Below are 21,925 nucleotides of genomic sequence, written 5' to 3' on the forward strand. Positions count from 1 at the left end.
ATTACTGTTACAGGATGATCTGTACAGGTGCAATAACAAAATAAGCTAAACGACAGTATTTATATAAAAAAAAAAAAACTTGACTAAGGCACAGTCGTGCTAGCTTGTGGTATGAAGTATACATTGTTCTTGCTCACATCATACTACTAAATTGCACAAATGGAACAGATTTTCCCAAGCTATTCTACACCACACGTCGGTCACAGCTTAGAATCCAGTCCCTCTCACACTAATTCAAAACAATAAACTACTTTACTGATAGGACCTTAATCTAGATTTAGTCTACATTGATGTTTACTCTGTTACTGTGGTGAATGCTCACCTCATGGCTCAAAAGTTCTAAAAACCTGAAAGAAAAGGTTGCATCACTTTCGTGCATAGTGTCCATATCAAGGGATAACCCTGGACATCTCTGAGTAAGCACAAGAAGCCACCAAAAGTTCAGGAAAGAATCAAAAGCCTTTCTTTGAATGCAATTGGTAGCCTTTAGCAACACAGTGTGAAAATTGGATACTGCACTCTTCTTCCACTGTTTGCTTGTGCTTTCCAATCAATGAACAGATGCACTGTCCAACATGAATAATGTTATGTCACCAAATTCATCACCTTCCTGAACCTTAAGTAAGGAAGAGGTAAGTGGTATAGGACATGGTGGCTCATTCGAGAGCTTGGCTGCTCTCACTGAAGGGCTTTTCCACCTGGGCCAGCCTGTTTGAATCTAGGCACAAACAGCAGTTGAGCTTCAGAAGAGCGTAGATAGCATGATGGCACATACTTGCAATTTTTTTTTTAAATCAAATAATCCAAACCACTGTGATGCACTGCTTTGAACACAAAGCAGTAGTGCTTAAAAATAATGCTCTTTTCACTGGGCACCAATGCAAAGATTTTAAAGCATCACAGCTGGAAGAGAGGTACAGGAGCCCAAAGGCCAATATGGCCACTGCATTTTTTATTATTTGAAGCTTCTTTAAGTGGCCTTTATCCAGCCCCATGAATAGAAAGTTACAATAGTACAGATGTTCTTAATATAGTCGCTTGGATGACCACTCAGTGCGCACATTTGGGAAGTAAGGGTAGAATCTTCCTAAGCAGTTTTAGAAGGATGTCACATGTTTTATTTGGTTTGTCAGATTAAGCTCTGGTCCCAGGTAGATCCCTAGATTTTTTACCAATTGAACTGGAGTTGGCATGGTCGACTATTAGATCAAAATTCCAGCAGCATAAGGTCCAAGATACTGGATGTTTAATCCACACTAACTTTGTCTTGTCTGAGTTAAATCTGACCAAGCTTCTCTTCAGCCAGTTAGAAACTGCTGCCACATAGAGATTAAATGGTTCCATAGGGTTAGACACTAACCCATTAAGAGTGATGACCAGCTTAGTGTCATTAGCATGGCTCATACACCGCAGATCCAAAGATTTTATAAGACTCACCAGTGGGCAAATGTAGATAATAAAAAACGTGGGGCTACATGCCGAACCCTAAGAAACTCCTTGGCTCATGCTCTAACTCAAAATGGCGGTATGAAAACTGCCTGAAACCTATCGGAAAGGTAGCTACTGCCTGCCCTCCAATGCTGATTTCATGTGGCCTGGTCAAAAGGACAGAGTAAGATACTATGTCGAATGGAGTGGACAGATCTAATAATACAAAGGCCGAATATTCTACCTTGCTCATAAGCATTCTAAGGTCATCCCCCACTGGTAATAGGGCCCTCTCTGTGCTATGTAGGGGGAGAAACCTTGACTGAACAGAATCAAGTATTTATTCACTGTCAGCCATTCCGACAGATAATTGACATGTTTCTCCATTATCTTCCCAGCAAACGGCAACAGAGAAATCAGATGATAACTAGTAAGAATTGTAGGATCAGCATCCACATTTCTTAATAATGGCACTGCCTGTGCTGTTTTTACTTTACTCCCCTGGAACCCGTCTCCTATGCAGCAAGTTATTACCAATCTACATGAGTAGGGGACCAAGGGCTTCAGCAGTCACTTTCCACTGGGAGTAGGGGCAATGGATCCATTAGAGACCCGGATTTTAGGATATGCCTAATAGATGTAACATTTTTAGGAATTCAAGGCTCCCTGTTTTCCAAGTCAACATCACTGTCTTCTCCCAAGGCCAAGTGCCTACCTTCCTGCCAATCCCAATAAGGCATAGGACTTCTTCTCCCAATCTTGGGTCACTGTCTATCCAGAGAGGGACACAGATTTCAGGACGTTGGACAGCTTCTCTTAAAAAAAGTCTGCCGGCCAGAGAGAGCTTGCAATCTGATTTGCTACACACCTAGGGGAGGAAAAGTTACACGCAATCTCAAACATTTCAGTTGCTTTGTTCTCATCCTCCACAACATCATTAGCAAAAAGGGCTGACTTGGCGTTAAACACCTGACTCTTAATCCCTCACAAATCCTTTCAATGTGTAGCTCGAACTACATGAGAAGTCAGTGTGCCAGATCCTCTCTAACTTTTTACAACTCCGTTTAGCCTCCCTCAGAGCAGGAAAGTACCAAGAAGTAGTAAGCCTAGATCTATGATTTTTAATGATGCTATAAGCCAGCATTCTGTTCAGAGTGGACACAACCCAATCTGTATACCATGCACAGTTGTCCACCACTCAAACATCTCCAACTGCTGGTGCAGACTCGTTCAGTTTGTGCACTAGGTCTGGGACAGATAACTCAACTTGTAGACATTTTCTCTGTGACCTAACTATACTTTATTTTTGCAATTTGCCTGTGTTTGTCGACCATTGCATGAGATGGGTACAAACAGATGGTCAGACCAAATAATTTACTTGGTTTCCTTACAATCTAAGAAGTTACCTGATCCAAAACTTATGTCAAGCTTGTGGCTTTATTGCGGGTGGGATCTTTTAATTTCAAGGCTAGCCCCAGCACCACCATAGCAGAAATGAATTTATCTAACAGCGGGCCTAAGGGTGGCTCAGCCCATATACCAAAGTCCCCTTCTACTAAGTAAATAATACTCCAACAAAAAAGGGAGCACATAATCAAGGGAGGAATCAACAAAGGCCCCCACTCATCATACTGGCTGATAACATAACAGACCAAGAAATAATGAGGCAGTCGGGGAGATCATCATGAAACCCATGAGTTCTGACATGGGGAAATCCAGTATTTGTCACTCCTTCATAATAAGATTCTTTTGTGCAACAACTGCCACACCACCTCCGTGGTGATTAGGTTGCACAAAGTGCACAATTATGACCTTGTTGAGCTCATACAAATTAGCTCAAGACCATCTGCTTTTGTAAGCCAGGTTTCTGTGATACAAAGCATATCTAAAGTTGCTTCGAGTAGGTGGTCATGGATTTCTAGAGCATGCTTTACTCCCAGCCTTGAATTTATCAGGCCGTCCCATACTGCTTCATTAGGGGGCCTCTTTCACTCTCCTCTAGCACCAATGCTATGGGCCTTCTGTGCCATATTATCATCTTCCTCCCCACCCTCCAGTCCTCCCCACCCTTCAGTCTTATGCCTAGTCCTCTTTCTGGATTTTAACCTCCTACTCTTATGTGCCACACCTCTCTGTACTCCTACCAGAAGATTCACACCTAGAGCATATCTTCAAAATGCTCAGGCCCTAGCCATTCCCTTCCAATCTCCACAAAGTGTGTCAAAAAGTAACTCACTTGGGTTTGAGACTCCATTCTGTTCAAATCTAGCAGGATGGCTGGTGCTGTATGCGAGGATGGGCTGGCTTTTGACGTGCCACAGGCACAGGTATGCTGCTATCTTACTTTTAAATGGCTTTACCATGCATGTGTGCAACCACTAGCCAGCTAACTCCCCAAATGGTGCCCAAAAACAGAACAATTGCTTTGGTGGAAAACCACACACCTATCCAGTGCAACAACAACAACAACTCAGTTTCTTAACCCCTTCAAAAGTGCCAAACAGTTTACAAACTTTTCCCCCTCAAATACCAAGCCATTTTCTGGATTGTTTTCTTAGAAATGTTCTCAATTTTTGTTTTTACGTGCTTCAGAATCAACGTGACGTCCAGCAAATCCAACGACTTGCCTTGAAGCACTGGCTAACCACCAAAGACATTTGTGTCCTTTAATGGTCAAACTTCTAGGGGATGCATACTGTGCTTTTTTTAAAAAAAAAAGCCCTCTAAAATAGAGTTTGATCATTCATGGCCCCCAAATTACATTGTAACAATACAATAAAAATTAGCCATCCTGTACTGTGCCCAGGTAGTTTTTTTGCTTTATGTAAAAAGGATTCTACATTGCTGTGTGTACAGAAAATACCACATGTGCAAAGTTTAGATTTTTGAATTTCCTGCAACTGCAAATTAAACATAAAATGTTAGGACAGTATTGGTAGAACATAAGCAAGTAACTTGTTCCTGGATCTTGACCATAAGATTAAGACAAATGTTTATTTCAACATAGAATGCCATCACCATCCCGTCTGGAATGCCAGACTTAGAATGTTTTATTAAACTGTACAGAAAACAACCTCCTACTCATCACAGCTTCCTATTATACAATATTTTACCTTGAGGACAATGTTGTTGATTTTGAAAGACTGCTTTGTTGTGTAGCCATTTTAGTTGTAGCTTCATACACGTTATTTTAGCAAACTAAACCTTCTGCTGTGCACTTTAACCTAGATATATATTTTATTCAGCTTCGTTGTATTAGTTTAACAATAGCCACATTTGCGGTCTTGTTTTATTTTCTCTGTCTAGCTGTTCTTTGCCTAGGCCAGCACTGCGTTCTTAAAGAAGACATTTCTTTCACTCTGTGCTTTTCTCAAGGCTGCAGTAAGATAGGTTGCCGGCAAAAGTGGTACGCTTTGTCTCTAATGTTCACTGAAACACACACACTCCTACGTGGGGATCCTTTCTTGGAACATCAGCTGTTTTATTATAAAAACACTACTTTGACCCATGTACATTAGAGGGAGATTCCAGCCAGATGACCACGAATGTATGCTAATTACTGAGTGCTTTGCTGCAGCTTCTTATGTAGACTACAGGCCTCTTGCTCAGGTATGAGGGATGATGTCTTTCCAGGGGAACCTGAAGGGCAGAATTAGAGCTTAACATGCTGTTCTCTAACGTAGCCTAGGTAGGACTATTCTCAACAGTCGTAGTGACAATATGGTAGCGTTATTTTTATGTTTTACTCTCCTTGTCACAATTTTAATCCTGTCATGCATCATCGTCCTAGTTATTGCAATACACACTTTATTATCCAAGATGCAGTTACTTCAATAAAACGTTATTGATCTATATGCTGCCTCTGATGATCCTTGCATATGTGAGACTAATGTAACTGAGAGAAACGGATGAGATCTGAGTGACCACGATTTCCCTAAGGAGTCAATTGTGTCATGCGCTTGGTTGCCCAATCATCCCTACTCTAGGGTGGAGATGAGGCACTGCTAGTTAGTCGGAACAAAACCCAGATTAGGCCAACAGGCGTCACTTGTAGTGGGTTCAGACTCAGTTCCCCATAGTGCAAGTGATTCTGCCGCCCGAATCCAGTAGCCTCAATAGGATAATGAGAGCCTACGCAACAGTTTCTTTAATAATTGATGAAGTATCTCTTTACACAGAAAAGGGGCTCACCAGTTAGATTGTAAACTTCTCAACCATTTATAACGATAAACCTTAATTAGGAAAATATTACAGGGTAAAAAGAGCAATCATTAAAGTGAACTTGGAAGATTTGTTGCTTACCAATTGACATGATAACTGGATACAATATACTGCTACTATTTTGAGAACATTACAAATAAAGAGTTTATGTTCTTGCTCACCTTTGGACCTATGAGTTTATCAGAGGTCATTTTAGCAAAAAGTTCTGCTGTCTGTGATCGGACCTGTGGATGGGTTGAGTTGCAGAACATATCTAACAAGTAGATCAATGCACCTAAGAATGAAACACAGAAAAACATTTAGAGTTTTAAAAAGTACTTCTCAATCAAAACAAAAATCTACAAGAAATTTAAAGCCACTACATTCTGATGAACAAGATAGTACTGAGTTTAGGGCCTGATGTACAGAGGTATGTTGCAGTCTTCAAAGCCTCCAATTTGCAAAATCACAAGGTTACTGACCGTGAAACATCATTGTGCAATGTCCAAACCTGTTTTGCAAGTTGGAAAAGTCTTTCCTACTCAACCTACAAATAACGGGTTGTGAAAGTGGATTCACAAGTACTATTTAAAAGTAAAAAATGCATGTATCAATTGTTTATGATCACAAAGGAGACGACGTCCTGTTTCAGCATGACAACTAGCAACTTCACTGGGAGCATACAGCTGTCCAGATTAGAGGATTAAATCTAATGAGTAGTGAGCACTTATGAAGCCAAAAACTTTGTAGATGCTGGTTATCACTGGGCTATGGGGAACGCAGGATCAACAAGGTGTGGTATTCTTTAAAAAAACAGGTGGGCATTTGGTTATTTAAAGACAATTAAACAGCTAAGGACAATTGAGGCTCGAAGTAATTAGGCAATAAGACCCACTGAAGTCATCGTGGTGCAATTTAAAAACAACAAGGCCTTGAGTTTGGCTGACTGAAGGTCTGTAGTAAGTAAATAGCAAGTAGTACATGTCCTCCTTTCAACCATATTAACTGGATGAAAAACAAACCAAAACTAAACTTATACAAAACTGTCATTTCATATCTGACATGTAAATCATACATTAGTAACATACATGGGGTGTTAATACACTGGACTAGTTAACTATACACTGTTACACATTTCTAAAAACAAATTTGCTCAGTTTACTAAAATAAAAATGTACTTACCCGCGGTATGATCTTTCTGTTTAAATTCTTTACACCCCAGGTGCTACACTGGATTCAGAAAGTCATGTCATAGCTCTGTAGCGCTGATAGGGATAGGCGCTAGCTATGGCTCGACGCTGGAAACAAAGTCATGTTGATGTCACTCTAGTCATATAGTGCCCACCCCAGCACCCTGACATCAGTTCTTATCTGTTTTTAACTGCGTCTCTCAAAGCAGGGAGGAGAATGTCCAGACTAAAATAAGTGCAGTGCAACAAACTAAATTGGCATCTTTTTATAAGGCCTTTAAATATCATTAGAAAAGTGGAGGAAGGTGGGATTGTTGAGGACTTCCCAGGCAGACTGAGTGTCTGCCAGAAACCATGTGAAGGTAGTCAACTTTTTGTTCTGGTGGATACTTCTGCCTGTATATCCTTCATCTTTAAATGGAATTCCATACAATACTCCCTGTAGGAGATGGGTCTAAAGAAAGATTTCTTCCTAGAAAATCCAGTCAAGTTGAGAGGTCAAAGTGACCATTCCTCCTCACTTCCAAATCCAAACAATAGCGTTTTGTGAAAGTGTGGAGAGACGCCCAAGTTGCCACTCTACAGATGTCTACAACTGGTACACTTCTAGCTAAGGCCGCAGAGGAAGACTGCCCTCGTTGAATGGCTGGGTTCCCGTATGAAGCTCTTTCTTTGCCAGTGCATAGCAGATCTTTATATACAATATAATACAGCGAAAAAGAATTCTTGTTTGAAATGCCTTACCTTTCTTGAAGCCTATATAACCAACAAAGAGTTGGTTATCAGACCTAATCTTCTTTATGCAATTGATATAGAAACTTACTGCATGTTAGGAGTCAAACATATGCAACTTTTCCTCCTCATTGGTAGGGTGGGGCGGCAGAGAAAAAGTTGATAGATTGCCCATGATGGTAAGGGGACACTACATCAGTACTAAAGCTGCATTGGCTCGCAGTACGTTATGGGAAAGGAGGCAAACACTTAGAGCCTGCTTGCTAACTTGAAAGCTGAGGTGAGGCAAGCAAGAACACAGTCTTTCATGTGAGGAGCCTCTACTGGCAACTATGTAGGGGGCTCAAATGGAAGAACCCTTAAAAACGTCAACACTAAGTTCACTTCCATTTTGTGGCATGACAAATGGGGCTGGAGGGAAAAAAAAGTTAGTCAAATCCTTCAAGAATCCATCACCCACTAGCAACTTAAATGAGAAGATTGATCTTGGAGACAAAAAAAAAAAAGCTGACAAGGACGCAATATACCCTTGGACTGTTCCAAAGGGGCAATCTTCTTGAGCCAAGGATAATGGAAAGGGGAGGCTGTTAGTCAAAGTCACTTTCAATGTGTTTGCATGCTATAAGCAAATGCCCCTTTTCGTATGGTCACCTCAATGTTTTCCAAATGAAGCTGCTGGCTTTTCAACTCAAAGTGCATTGACCTAACCAGACCTCAGTGCTGGTGCCCCGACCATAAACTGTTTCCTTAATTGGCTTATGCTAAATTGGAATAAGCTAACTTACTTTTAAGACACTAGAATATAGTACCCATCAGTAAGTTAGAGGGGCAACCCCAGGGACTGCAACACTGGCTGTGCCTCTCTTGATGTGACAATGGAATTGGCTGTACCCAACTAGAAATGGCTATCTTACCTGTAAGTCCCTCGCAGATGGAACCATAATACCCAGGGCATGTAACTTGGAAGAGTACCCCTGGGCTTGCAGCACTGGATGTGCCACCCTGAAGGTCCCCCAACTAAAATGAGTCACCCAACCAGCCAATGTTGACTGGTAGACCAGTTATACACTGCTAGCCTGACTTTGCTGTGAAAAGCGATGGCAAAGCCACCACTTCTCAAACGGAGTCCTAAATGCAGGATGCAACATATGACACAGGCAGGACATATACTTTTCATGTCCTGACAGTAAAAAATGCAAAACTACAGTTTTTAGTGTGGAAAGACTTGGTCGCCCAACTGGTGAGTACAGGTTTACACGCTGATCCCTCAGCCGTGCTAACACCTGAATGGTGCGAGCAACATGGTCACTCCAAGATATCAACAACTTGTTACATTAAGCCAGACTTGTAGTGTGCAGCTTTAGCAAAGCTAAGATTGTTTTGCCTTTAAAACTCCTGTGCCTTCTCGGGGAAACGGAGCCTGGTCCACGAGACAGCTTTCTTCCCTCCTGGAGAGTTGTGTCAACAACTCTCAGGAAGGAGTACAAAAAGGGATTGCATGGACAGGAAGTTGTTTCCCTCCCTCCTAAAGGAAACCACTTGGGTGTTTACCTCAATAAGACGGGCTTCAAAGGTGAAGCTGCCTTTGAAGGGCAGATGTGTAACACCACAGTGGAGGACTGCCACATTGTTGAGGTAGACAGGCTGGTATGGGGAGCAGAGAGAGGAAACCAGTTGTCAAACTGGTTTTCCCAGGGGCGTGTAGCCACGACGTAACAACAATCTTGGACAGGCTTGGGAGGTCTGAACAATGAAAGAGGGGGGTCTCGTCATCTTGGAAGTGGGCAGAATGGAGCATCCTGTGATAGCCAGATGCCACACTCCACAGAAAGTGGCCACCAGGTGGGAGGGAACCTGGTAGCTCATTGGCTACCAAGCACATCCTGCCTTGAGGGCACTTTCTGATCATAAAGGGAAAACACCTGGCACCCAGACCTCAGATCTCGACTGACTTGGAAGAAAGGGAGAAGGAGGACTGCCCTGCTGCATCAAGGGACCAGCAAAGAGAGGCTGCACTGACGAAGACAGCACCGGTTGGCAAGCAAAGAGAGCCAGATCAAGCCTAGAGACTCCAAGGGCTAGCTGACTGGCCTCCTGATCGCAGCACAGAAACATAGGGGCAAGCTGGTAACCCACAGCCACCATTCAGCACCATGGATCAAGACCCGATGAACAGAGAGTTGCACCTGAGTTCGCTTAGCCTGGGAGTCCCGTCAGAGAGCTGCTGGGACCTTCAGAGGGTGAGTTATCAATCAGGAAAGATTTGAGAGCACAACACTGAGCCACTGATAATCCAGTGGTGATTGGACTTCGGCCAGACCAGAGAGGACCTTGTGGGACGTTGAACCTGCAAACAGAACCCCCTCACCATCTTCATGTACCAAGGAATCTCTGCAGGAAGACCCATGTCAACTGCATCACAGCCACAGCATCCTTGGAGCATCTTCAGCATCCTTCATCCCTTGCATCAGGCACTCCACCATAGAAATCCATTAGAACATAGATAAAGTGCCAGTAACAACCGAAAGACTATTTCTTCTGGGAAGGTTACTGTTCTTGAGGACCTTGCTGTTCGCCTGACTAGCTCCCTGCTGGAGTTGGTCACCCAAGTACATCTAACTGACCGTATTGACACTTATACAAGTCTTCATTCAAAATTTGAAAAAGTTTCCAAAGTGTCCAATTTGTTGACTCTCCCAGGTTTTGTTCGCAGTTGAGTGAAACTGTTTTGATTTTTTTAGTGCTTGTAAATTGTATATCTTCGGAAACCTCTGGTGGATCTTTTTCATTCTAGGTTTTAAACTCTTATAGATCTATTTGTAGAAATTGGGGGCATATTTATTTAGTGTTGTGCTGATTGCTTCTTCAATTGTTTTGATGCTGTTCAAATGCTTTTGACTTGTTTCTCTGTGTAAGTCTTGCTGCTCAGTGTAACTACTCCCCAAGGTTGAGCTGAGCTTTTTATAGATGAAACCTACTCAACCTAAAGGGGTTGGTAAGTGTAGTGCATGGTGAGGGTGCACAACCACACCATATAATACACCCCATTTCCTCGCACCTGTAACCAGGCTACAAACGTATTTCATTGTCCTGGAATAGATCTACTTATTCGAGGCACAACACGCTGACTGAATCAAGTCGACCACCTCTGGTGGAAACTGAAAGATACTCAAAATGCCTTGCTTAACCTCCATGCAAGAAGGTTGCAATGCCACTGTTGGCATGGTTACCCCCTAACTTTTTGCCTTTCGTTGATGCCAGCTTTGATTGGAAGTGTGCTAGGACCCTGCTAACCAGGCCCCACACCAGTGTTCTTTCCCTAAAACTGTACCTTTGTCTCCACAATAGGCAAAGCCCGGGCACACAGTTAAGTCCCTTGTTAAAGGTACCCCTGGTACCAAAGGCCCTGTGGCCAGGGAAGGTCTCTAAGAGCTGCAGCATGTATTATGCCACCCTGGGGACCCCTCACTCAGCACATGCACACTGCCTCACAGCTTGTGTGTGCTGGTGGGGCGAAAAAGACTACCTCAACATGGCACTTCCCTCAGAGTGCCATGCCCACAACCCACTGCCTGTGGCATAGTTAAGTCACCCCTCTAGCAGGCCTTACAGCCCTAAGGCAGGGTGCACTATACCACAGGTGAGGGCATAGCTGCATACGCACTATGCCCCTACAGTGTCTAAGTCAGTTCTTAGACATTGTAAGTGCAGGGTAGCCATACTGAGTAGATGGTCTGGGAGTTTGTCAAAAACGAACTCCGCAGTTCCATAATGTCTACACTGAATAGTGGGAAGTTTGGAAACAAACTTCAAAGCACAATAAACCCACACTGATACCAGTGTTGGATTTATTGAAAAATGCACACAGAGGGCATCTTAGAGATGTCCCCTGCATGCCAGCCCAACTGCTAGTGCTAGGCTGACCGGTCTCTGCCAGCCTACCACTTCCAGACAAGTTTCTGGCCACATGGGGTGAGTGCTTTTGTGCATTCTGTGACCAGGTAAAAAGCCTGTCCTGGGTGGAGGTGCTTCACGACTCCCCCTGCAGGAACTGTAACACCTGGCGATGAGCCTCAAAGGCTCAAAGGCTCAAGCCCCAGGCCACTCCAGTTAGTGGAGATGCCCGCCCCCCGGACACAGCCCCCACTTTTGGCAGCAAGCCCGGGGAGATAATGAGAAAAACAAGGAGGAGTCACCCCCCTCAGCCAGGGTCACCCCTAAGGTGACGAGAGCTGATGTGACCCCCTCCTTGGAAAATCCTCCATCTTGCTTTGGAGGATTTAGCCCAATAGGAATAGGAATGTGTCCCCTCCCCAAAGGGAGAAGGCACAAGGAGGGTGTAACCTCCCTCAGGGTCAGTAGCCATTGGCTACTGCCCTCCAACCCTAACACCCCCATAAATTTAGTATTTAGGGGCAACCCTGAACCCAGGATATCAGATTCCTGACGACCTAAAAAGAAGGACTGCTTAGCTGAAAAACCCACAGAGAAGAAGGAAGACGACAACTGCTTTGGCCCCAAACCTACCGGCCTGTGTCCTACTTCAGAGAACCTGCACCAGCGACGCATCCTGCGGGCCCAGCGACCTCCGACGACTCGGAGGACTGCTCTGCACTTAAGGATCAAGAACTCCCATGAATAGCAGACCTGTCCAACCAAGAAAGAAGAAACCATCTTTAAAGGTACTCCCAACCTCACTCCAGAAGCTTGAGTCACCACCACTCTGCACCTGACGCCCCTGGCCCGTGACCAGAGAAACCAATGACCCAGAGAGGATTCCCAGGCAACTCCAATGATGTGTCCACCCTGGGCTGAACTCCTTGCACCCCCACAACATTTGCCTGCCAAGGGAATCCCGAGGACCCCCTGACCACGACTGGCCGGGACGAAGATATCCGATGCCTGGAGAAGCACTGCATCCCAAGCCCCCAAGCCCATGATAAACCGACCACCGGTGCAGCAGTGACCAGCAGGAAGCCCTCACCTTTGCCTAATCAGTGGCTGGCCCGAGAAGCCCCCTCTGTACCCTGCCAGCAACGTCTGAGTGACCCCCGGGTCCCTCCATTGAAACCTATTGAAAATCTGACACCCTGTTTGCCCACTGCACCCGGCCGCCCCTTTGCCACTGAGAGTGTGTTTTGTGTGCCTAATTGGGACCCCCAGTGCTCTATTAAACCCTCCTTGTCTGCCCCTGAGGGCGCGGGTACTTACCTGCCCGCACACTGAAACTAGAGCATCCCCTGTCTCCATAGATGCCCATGTTATTTTGGCTCCTCTTTGACCTCTGCACCTGATCGGCCCTGTGTTGCTAGTGCTGGGTGTTTGGGTTTGACTTGAACCCCCAACAGTGGGCTACCTATGCCCTGTAGACTGAACTTGTAAGTGCTTTGCTTACTGTAATAACTAAACTGTACTTACCTCCCCCAGGAACTGTTGACAATTGCAGTGTTCACTTTTAATATAGCTTATTACCATTTTATGACAAACTGTGTACATTACTGTTTTAGTTCAAAGTTCTAAGTATTCCTCTGCAAAGTACCTTACATTTAATGTACTTACGTGCAATATGAATCTTGTGGTGCTAAAAATAAATTCACAAAATGATATTTTTCTATATAAAAACCTATTGACCTGGAGTTAAGTCATTGAGTGTGTGTTTTCACTTATTACTTGTGTGTGTACAACAAATGCTTAACACTACCCTCTGATAAGTCTAACTGCTTGGCCACACTACCACAAATAGAGCATAAGTATTATCTATTATTGCCTCTGTCAAGCCTCTTGGGGAACCCCTGGACTCTATGTACACTATATCTCACTTTGATATAGTACATACAGAGTCGGCTTCCTACAAAGGTGAAACTCTTAGAGAATTGCGTGCAGGACCTGCCCCCCTGATTCAGAGAATATGTTGACTTTTAGGAGGAGAAAAAGGGGAGCACACTGCAGATGGAGATGCCACTCGTGGTCAGCAAGATGACACCCACTGACAATGCCAGCTCTAGTGTTCAGTGAACCTTCCAGATAATTGGCTACCAGCCACAGCCTGTATTGGTACACCCAAAGTCCACTGCCTCACCGCTTCTTGACAGAAAAGGCGAGATTCTACTCCTCCCCGTTTGTTGATGTACATCGCGGGCATGCGGACCTTTGAGGTCTAGACAGGTCAACCATGAAAGCAATGGGAGGAAGCTGAACTGCCCTGGGTTCTAGCAGACTGATGTTTAAGTTCTGCTCTTCTGATGACCAGAGACCTCTGGGCAGGGTCATTTTGGGGGAAGTATCCAGCAGACTGGTGTTCTGAGGGCCGGTAGATTCAAAGCATCAGAGGAAAGCAAAGAGTCAACGTCAACTTCGTCATCTTAGCAGTCTGAGGATTGCTGGTCTAAACCTGATGCAAAAAGATAATGGCAAGACTCCTAATAATGTGTCCCAGGTTTTTCCTTCTGGTGGTACCACTGCTCTCCTAAGAAGTGCTGTGCTTCGCTGCCCTCTCCGGCTGTCCATTAGGCTGGAGAGGAATGGTGGAGAAGGACCAATGTGAGCCACTGGAGGTGGTGGTGGCGCATTCGATGGAGCCAAAGGTGACGTGGAAGGAAGCACCAGCTTGTGTGGGAAAACAGACAGGATGGAGGCCTAGATGACAAAACCTGCAGCTCACTCACCCTACGGATAGATGGTATTGCCAATAGAAAGGCTGTTTTGATGGTGAGCAGCCAGAGGGGAAATTACGTAGATCCTCAAAAGGAGCACACATTAGGAATGTGAGAACCTGATTAAGGTCTCACTGAGGCACAATGAAGGTAGAAGGGGGAAACATATGTACAAGTCCTTCAAGAAATCTTTTTACAATAGGGGACTTCGAGAGAGAGGGGTGGTCAGGCAGCCACGGGAAGGCAGACAGAGAAGAAATATATCCCTTAAGAGCACCCAAACCACAGCCCTGCTGGGCAAGGGTAAGAATTAAAAGAAGCATATCTGAAAGATAAGCAGAAAGAGGGGTCGAGAGACTTCTCTGTATAATCATTTTACACATTTTTGCCATTGGCAGGTATACACCATCTTGGTGGAAGGACTCCTGGGTGCCCAAATGACATTACAGACTTCAGGGGGGAATCGAAGGTTGTCAAATGTCTCCGCTCAATTTTCCATGAAAGAAGCTGTAGAGTTAACATTTTTGGATGGAGGACCCTCCCCTGCTGCAGTGACAGAAGATCCTCTCGAAGAGGTAGCCTGATCGAAGGATCGATGCTCATGCTAATCAACTTGGAATATTAGACCCTCTGTGCACAATCCGGAGCCACAAGGATGACTTGGGACCTGTCATTCTTGATCTTCTTGAGAACTCTGAACAGAAGTGATATGGGCAGGAGGCCCGCGGTCCGCTCTAGATGACAAGTGTCTCTAGAGTGAGAATGACACATAAAAAGTCTACAAGTACAAGTTACTTACCTGTGGTAACGCCTTATCTGGCAGAGTATTTCTAGATGCAGATTCCTTACCTTAGACATTCCACAAGTGTCAGACTGGATCAATACGTTTTTGTTTTTTAGAGCAGTACCCTTGCGCGCTGGTAGGTGGTGCCATTTGGCTCCATGTGTCTCATTTATGTAGTCCACGCCGGAAGTGACATTCCTGGTCCCTATATAGGTGCCATCCAGGGGTGCTAAGTAAGTTTCTTTCCACATCAGAAGTGCAAAGCCATAAAGAACACTGACCACTGGGAAACTAGGGCCCTGAAAGGGAGATTGCCATGTCCCTAGAAATCTGTTTGCAGTGGGGAGGATGAGTTGATCAGTAAGGAATCTGCAGCTAGATATAATCTCTACCAGAAAAGGCATTACTGGAGGTAAGTAACTTGTTCATTTGATAGACTTCTAGTCGCAGATTGATTACCTCAGAATAGATACCCAACCAATACCATCCCCAGAGATTGTCTGTGGCCAGTTTTAGATGAGGAAGTCCTGCAGGACCAAACAGGCAAAGTGCCCATCCCAAAGGACCTGTCTAACTAGGCGAACACTACGATGATTGCTGGTAATAACCCTTCATATGGTGGCCATTAAAGTAATGTTGTCGGATGCAGACAATATTGCAACATTGATAATATTGGTAGCTCTTGATGAGTTTCACTTAACATAAGTAGTTCTCATTACAGAAAAGGTTGGAGACTTAAATGTTGCCTTGTAGAGGTTGTAGCATTATTCTCCCTATCCTTGTATCTAGGACCAACACAGAATACCACTACAATGACATCACGGAACTGTATATCTCACTGACAATATTTTGTGCTTGCATTAGCATGCAATTCCACAGGAATGAGAAACAGGGGCCAATTCACTCATTAGGTTAAAGTCAAACTACCATCTTGACTTTCTGCTAAAAAGACTATGAAACACCCAGTGTTCTGAAGTGGCCATGGCTGTAGCGCAGTGCATAGAGCCTCAAACTTCGAAAATAAATGAACGGCTCCCAAAGTATGACTATTTTTCGTCAATGTTCTAAAACATTGGTTCTTAACCTTTTGACTGCTATGAATTCCCACTGAGTCATACCTGGAAGTAAATTCTATGATCTGAATCTCATAACAATACACAAAAATAAAAATAAAAACACATACACACCAAACAAATGTTCTACTATTGAAATATTTTGTTCAATTCACAATCAAGTATAGAAACATTTTCAACTTTCCAATTTTGCTTCATTATTGCTATATACTTTTTTTTAATTTTATTTGATTAATTTTAATATTATTTAATTTTGTAAAAGAGTTGCGAACCCTCCAAGTAGGTCTTACAGATCCTCGGTGGTACTCGAACCCCGGGTTAAGAACCACTGCACTAGAACATGGTCAGGTGAATGCATCGTTCAATTCCCACCTATTTCTACCACTACCCAAACCACGTATGAACCTATATGAGGTGTGAAGCAATATTTCACCTGCTTTGTTTCTGCACATTACATTCTATGCAACTACACTTGTTTCTTGGGTGAAGTGTTCATTGATTAGAATATAACTTGTGTATGTAAATATTATGTTCACCCAAAGGGGTATTTTGGAGCTACTCAAGAGAATGGTACTCATTTTACTGACTTTGGCAGAATCAAAAACCGGGAGGATCTGTCACGATTCACTTGGCTATTGTGTACAATGAATTAAACAGATGGGTGTGTTTTAAGCATCCATTGTGAAAAATCAAGGAAGGCTACCAAGCCGACAAAACTTGCAGATCACCTCTCTTATAATGGCTGTCTTCTAAGTCACCATCTGTATGTATCTGCTGCCACCCGCTGAAATGGAGCTTTTAACAGTAGTGCTAAAACAATATTAAAATCCTGTAGTGGATGAGGCTCCCCAGGAGAGAAACAAGTTTACGGCTACAACATATTTCTTACATTATCATATATATTATCATATAATTGGTAGCCTTACTAGACTGAAAACAGTATTTCAGGAGTTTTTAAACAAAGGATAAATTACTCTATGTCATACCTTTGGCCATTGCTTCCTTAATTATTTTTGTACTGGAACTCAATGCATAGAGTGTTTCTAGAACAAGCTGACGACCTAGGGAAAAAACAGTACTGTCAGAGCCAATATAAGAATTATAAGTCAATACACCAACAAATAATACAGATGTACTACTACTTGTAAGGCTGCTGTTGCATAATTACTAGAAATAAAATGGGTAAAGGTAATTTCATATCCCAAACCAACAAGGGCAGTATCTGTGATCACCTTGGATTTTAAGACAAGTTATGCTCCAGACATAGTGTAATAGTCCATGAAAAATAGTCACAAAACACATAACTGATAAAGGCCAAACTCAGGGTGAAGAAAGTAAGCTTGTTAAACTAAGGCTTCTGTAAGGTAACTGGTGTTATTTACTGCTTCTCCTTATTCCATAATATTGCCACTTACATTAAGCAGTTATAGAAAAGAATAAGAAGCTGCTCTGCAGGCATTGTTTGAGGGAGAAAATACAAACAAAATAGGAACTAGACCCAAATAATTACTTCAGCATGGAAGGTCTCAGGAAACTTGTGGAAGCAGAGGGGATTCAGAGACACATGGGATGGTAGAGAGATTGTTAGATTTTCAAAAGGGAGAATGATTTCAACCTTGGCAGTGCTCCTCAGTGAGTTGAAGCTATTGTTGCATATAGACTACCTCTCAAGTGGTAAGAGCACAGTTTGTATGTAATGGATCAAAAAGCTGGCTGAGACCTTGAAACACAGGGATCTGCAAACTGGGTTTTAGGTTAATAAGTCACTGGTGGACATAGTCATTATTTTCAAATTTCTATACCCAGCATTAATGAAGAATTCATTGAAACATGTCCCACAGGCACAAGTACAGAGTAAAGTGAGGGTCATAGCCTAAAGTAATGTAAGGAGGAGGTGTAGAGAGGAGACATGAAAAAGTTAAGGATCACAAAGTTCTGAAAAAAGAAAAACACGAGAAGAGGGAGCAGCCAGGCAAGCAACGCTTAACATATAGCCTCTAAGCTTACTCATCTAGAGCACTGATGTCCACTGTATGTCTACTAAGGCCATGTGAATGTAGGTTTTCAGGAGCTATTGTCATTCTAGAGATATCACCAACTGAAGCTGTGGTCAAGACCTCCTTTACACTGCCAGTGGCTGTCTGACACTCTCTGGTCCCCTGGGTGCTCCTGCCACTGGGTACTCATGATCATGACTGGTGAAAGCAAAGATAGAGGTACCTTTACTTCTAAAGACACCAAATGAAACTGAATAATTTGCCATGGGTCCTCAAATAAAAAGATAAAGTGTAGACTGACTGCAATAAATTGAATGTGGACCGACTTCAGCCAGATGAAAACACAAAAGTGGTCAAGGGAAAACTTTAATTAATCTCAACCACTGTTAATTACTACAGACACATTCCAGCCCAAAGATTTTTGGTCACTATACCACTCTAGACACAGAGCAGCCATATGCAAAATCAGAACACAAGCAATCCCAGACCAGTTCTAGTCTACTCAGGCAAGCGAGTTACAACTTGATTCCCACGGCACGCTGAGAATGGGACTCACATCTGAGCTTCCTCACTGCACTTAGGGCACTACTCTTAAAAGAACAAAAACCTGATGAATGGAATGCTTAAATTACTCTCAGCTTACTCAACATAGCCCACACCATTGATTTTTGCCCATTATGCTACTCTAGACAGAGACGAGTCCTGCCTGGACATGTTCCTCAAACTCTGAGTGGAAGCTTTGACCACTCAGCATGCTACCTTAAGTAAGTAAACTGCTAAAAGCGAGTGTTTGGTTATTCAACTGGAGGGCAACAGTACTGTGGCCCTGGAATACCAGTGATGAACTACCTTAAGTGTATAACACAAAGTCCATAATTCTAGTACTACTCAGGACCCCAAGAAAAAAAACAGAAAAAGCCAATGAGCTAGATGCATTTGCCTCACTATGTGCACCCACTTAAATAAAAGACTATTTTTTTAAATTTAGCTGCCAATATAATTTTAATTCCGTTGCATTACACCAAATTCTGTCTTTTTACATACTTTTCAGGATAACCTAGTTTAAAAAAAAGGTTTGGACTGTGTAAATTATGGCTTGGCTCAGGTCAGAGTAGTATTTTTCTCTCACCTCATGCTGATGGGAGTACCTGTCCTCTAATTGGATGATGGTGGAATGTTGCCTTCACGGCATGTGGCCTTTAAGCAGTTGAGGATAACAGTGACTGGGGTGTAACTCAGGTTAAAGGCTCTTCACTTTAGGGGGAAAGTTTGGGAATTGGCAGCTGAGAAGCTGTTTCAGGTTGTGGATGTAGTAGCTGATATTGTTTATCTATTCAATGAATAAATGATTGATGGCATTGCACCAATGCAGAGTTGATGTGTTTGAAGACTGCTTAAGTAGTTCACTTAATAACTTAGTAATCCTGTAGATTGAAGCTTTGGTACTGATTTTGATAGATTGGCCTTAAGTACTGAGTGCTTTCACATTTAGATCGTCAGAGGCATGTTGCCATCCTCATTTTCTTTTGTTAGCTGTACACAGCAAATTTGTTTCTTAAGAACTCTTGGGTGTACCACTGGGTGAGGATTTGTTTTCCATGGAGGATTGTGTTTACAATGGTTAATGTTTCAGGGCTGTGCTGTATACGCAGTGTGCTGACATCTGATTTGACCCCTGCTACTTGGAAAGGACATTGAGTTCTTTTCGAGGGCTTTCATAGGGAAGTCAATAAGGGAGTGCAAAGTTTGTTTTGTTATTTTTTTAGCTGACCTTGGTGCATATGTCTGATGTGAAATATGCTTATGAGGTTGGAGAAGTGGTCTGTTGAGACCAGTCCAGGGTCAGGGGCATCAGGAACGGGCCAGAATGTTGAGTGTTAACTTATTCAGCAATGTCTGCCAATCTCAATCGCTTGCCAAATGAGGTAGTAACGACAATAATATATGTACAAATGATAGAGGAAGTCCAAAAGAGTTCTTTTAAAGTGCTCACTTCAACTTCAGAATGATATGCAGGGACGTGGCATAGGAAAACCATTTTAATGCATGAAAATAGTTAATACATCACAGAACACTACAAACTCGATTAAGGAAAACAGGGTCTCAGGAACATATGATTTGGCATATTCTGAAATTTGTGGTGTAGGCAATATCATAGCAAATGCAACTAATATAAAGGAGAAACTTGAAAAACTATTAGATAGGGATAAGAAGACAGGTGCAATGAAGGATTATATAAAACTAATATCAGTCATGGCTCAATTGAATATTCCCCTCATGGAACAACTGTGGACGTTTTTTCAATAGCTCTTTTTATTGCAAATGAATAAAAACAAATCATGGTGGCATCCAGCAGCACATTTCTCAGTAAGACAGACACTGGTTCATAGTAATTGCTTCCCAACCTGACCCCACATTCCCAGAACCAACCTCCCACTCACATCAGCAGTTCAAAAGGTTGTAGCAAAATATTGGCATCATTGTCCCCAATCCTGTTGTACAGTATTTGGAATCAGAGCACACAACCCTCCTAGATACTCATGGCAATTTCCCCATATTTTCATCCATTTGTTAGGGCAACCCTGCTTTTGTAAACCACTCTCTCCGCCTGCATACACCAGTCCTTCTCCTTCCCTAAATCACTAAGGAGTGGCAATGTCTTAGCTCCCCACTACTGTGCTATGTTGAGTTTAGCCACCTTCAACCCCAGTGTAAACCATAGCCGGACTGCGCGAGTAAGGTCAGTCTCATCCCAGATGTTTCGGAGGCACCATTTCACCTTTGGTACCAGGCTACTCCCTCTCACCCTATTTAAGCAATGGAGCGCCCGACAGCTCCATATCATGTGAAAACATGTTCCCTCCTGACCACATTGCTTGGGAAGAGTATTGTATCCAATTTACGCCATTTTAATCAGATTAGTACGTGCATAACACCTGTAGAGGATTTCGAGCTGTATCAGGTGAAATCTCATTCTAATGGCCACTTCTCTGGGGTAAGCTAGGGTCTCCAGCCATTTGTCATCTTCTATCCCTCCCAGATCATGCTCCCAACCTGCACGTAACTGTGTGAACATATCAGGGGAATTATTTAGCAATTTTTGTAGGTAAGTGAGCTCGCCTTTCTGGGCATGTATTTGTCCAACAGCCGATCTTCTAACGGGGAGGATTTAGGCAGGATCTCACCCTTTGAGAGTACTTTGTATAAGGCATGATGGATTTGTAGCTATGGGTAAGGCTCAGTTGGCGCCAATTGGCATTCTCATTGTAACTGTGCAAATGGGTGCACCTCACCCTTCTGAAATAGGTCGCCCAACCAAGATAGGCCAATTAGATCCCATTTATCAAAGCCCCCTTGTAAGGCCAGAGTAACCAACCTTGTGGTGTCGCACAGGGAAGTGACCTGAGTAATTTTACCCCACCATCCTGTTGCATCCAGTGCTGTGTGCCGAAGAGAAAATGTACCTCTGCCGGGAAAGGTATAGTGCGCTTTCCTCCATATATGGCTCAGGTAATCCCTGGGCTGCATATTCCTCCTATCAGTTCTATAAACCAGTTAATCTTCCGGGAGATGAATCAAAAGGTTGACAACTATTAGTTGTGACACCCAACTATAGTTTTGGATCTCCTGGAGAGCAACTCCTCCGTCGTACCTGCCCATTGTTGATTTCAGGAGTGCTACCCGAAGAGATCCCCCATCCCAGAGGAGTGCTCGGGTTGCATTATTTATTGCCTGAAAGTAAGAACGCAGGACTGGGTAGGGTGTATTTTTTAATATATATAGGAAATGGAGGAGGGCCATCATTTTGAATAAGGCAGCCTTACCCAAGGCTCCCCAGTACTGAAAATCTCCTTTTCTGTGCATAAGC

General features: G+C 43.3%; 1 protein-coding gene across 2 annotated transcripts in view; it reads right to left on the reverse strand.

Moving 5' to 3' along the window:
- The window catches only part of DNAJC13 (DnaJ heat shock protein family (Hsp40) member C13), an 876,382-nt gene that overhangs the window by 114,672 nt on the left and 739,785 nt on the right, over positions 1 to 21,925 (reverse strand). For both annotated transcript variants that reach the window (XM_069211911.1, XM_069211910.1), the window contains 2 exons: positions 17,047 to 17,121; positions 5,811 to 5,923 (listed from right to left, as the gene is read on the reverse strand). In XM_069211911.1, the coding sequence (XP_069068012.1) occupies positions 5,811 to 5,923; positions 17,047 to 17,121 (188 nt within the window). The remainder of the gene's footprint in view (positions 1 to 5,810; positions 5,924 to 17,046; positions 17,122 to 21,925) is intronic.

Source organism: Pleurodeles waltl, chromosome 10 (genome assembly GCF_031143425.1).
Source record: "Pleurodeles waltl isolate 20211129_DDA chromosome 10, aPleWal1.hap1.20221129, whole genome shotgun sequence".
Lineage (NCBI taxonomy): Eukaryota > Metazoa > Chordata > Amphibia > Caudata > Salamandridae > Pleurodeles > Pleurodeles waltl.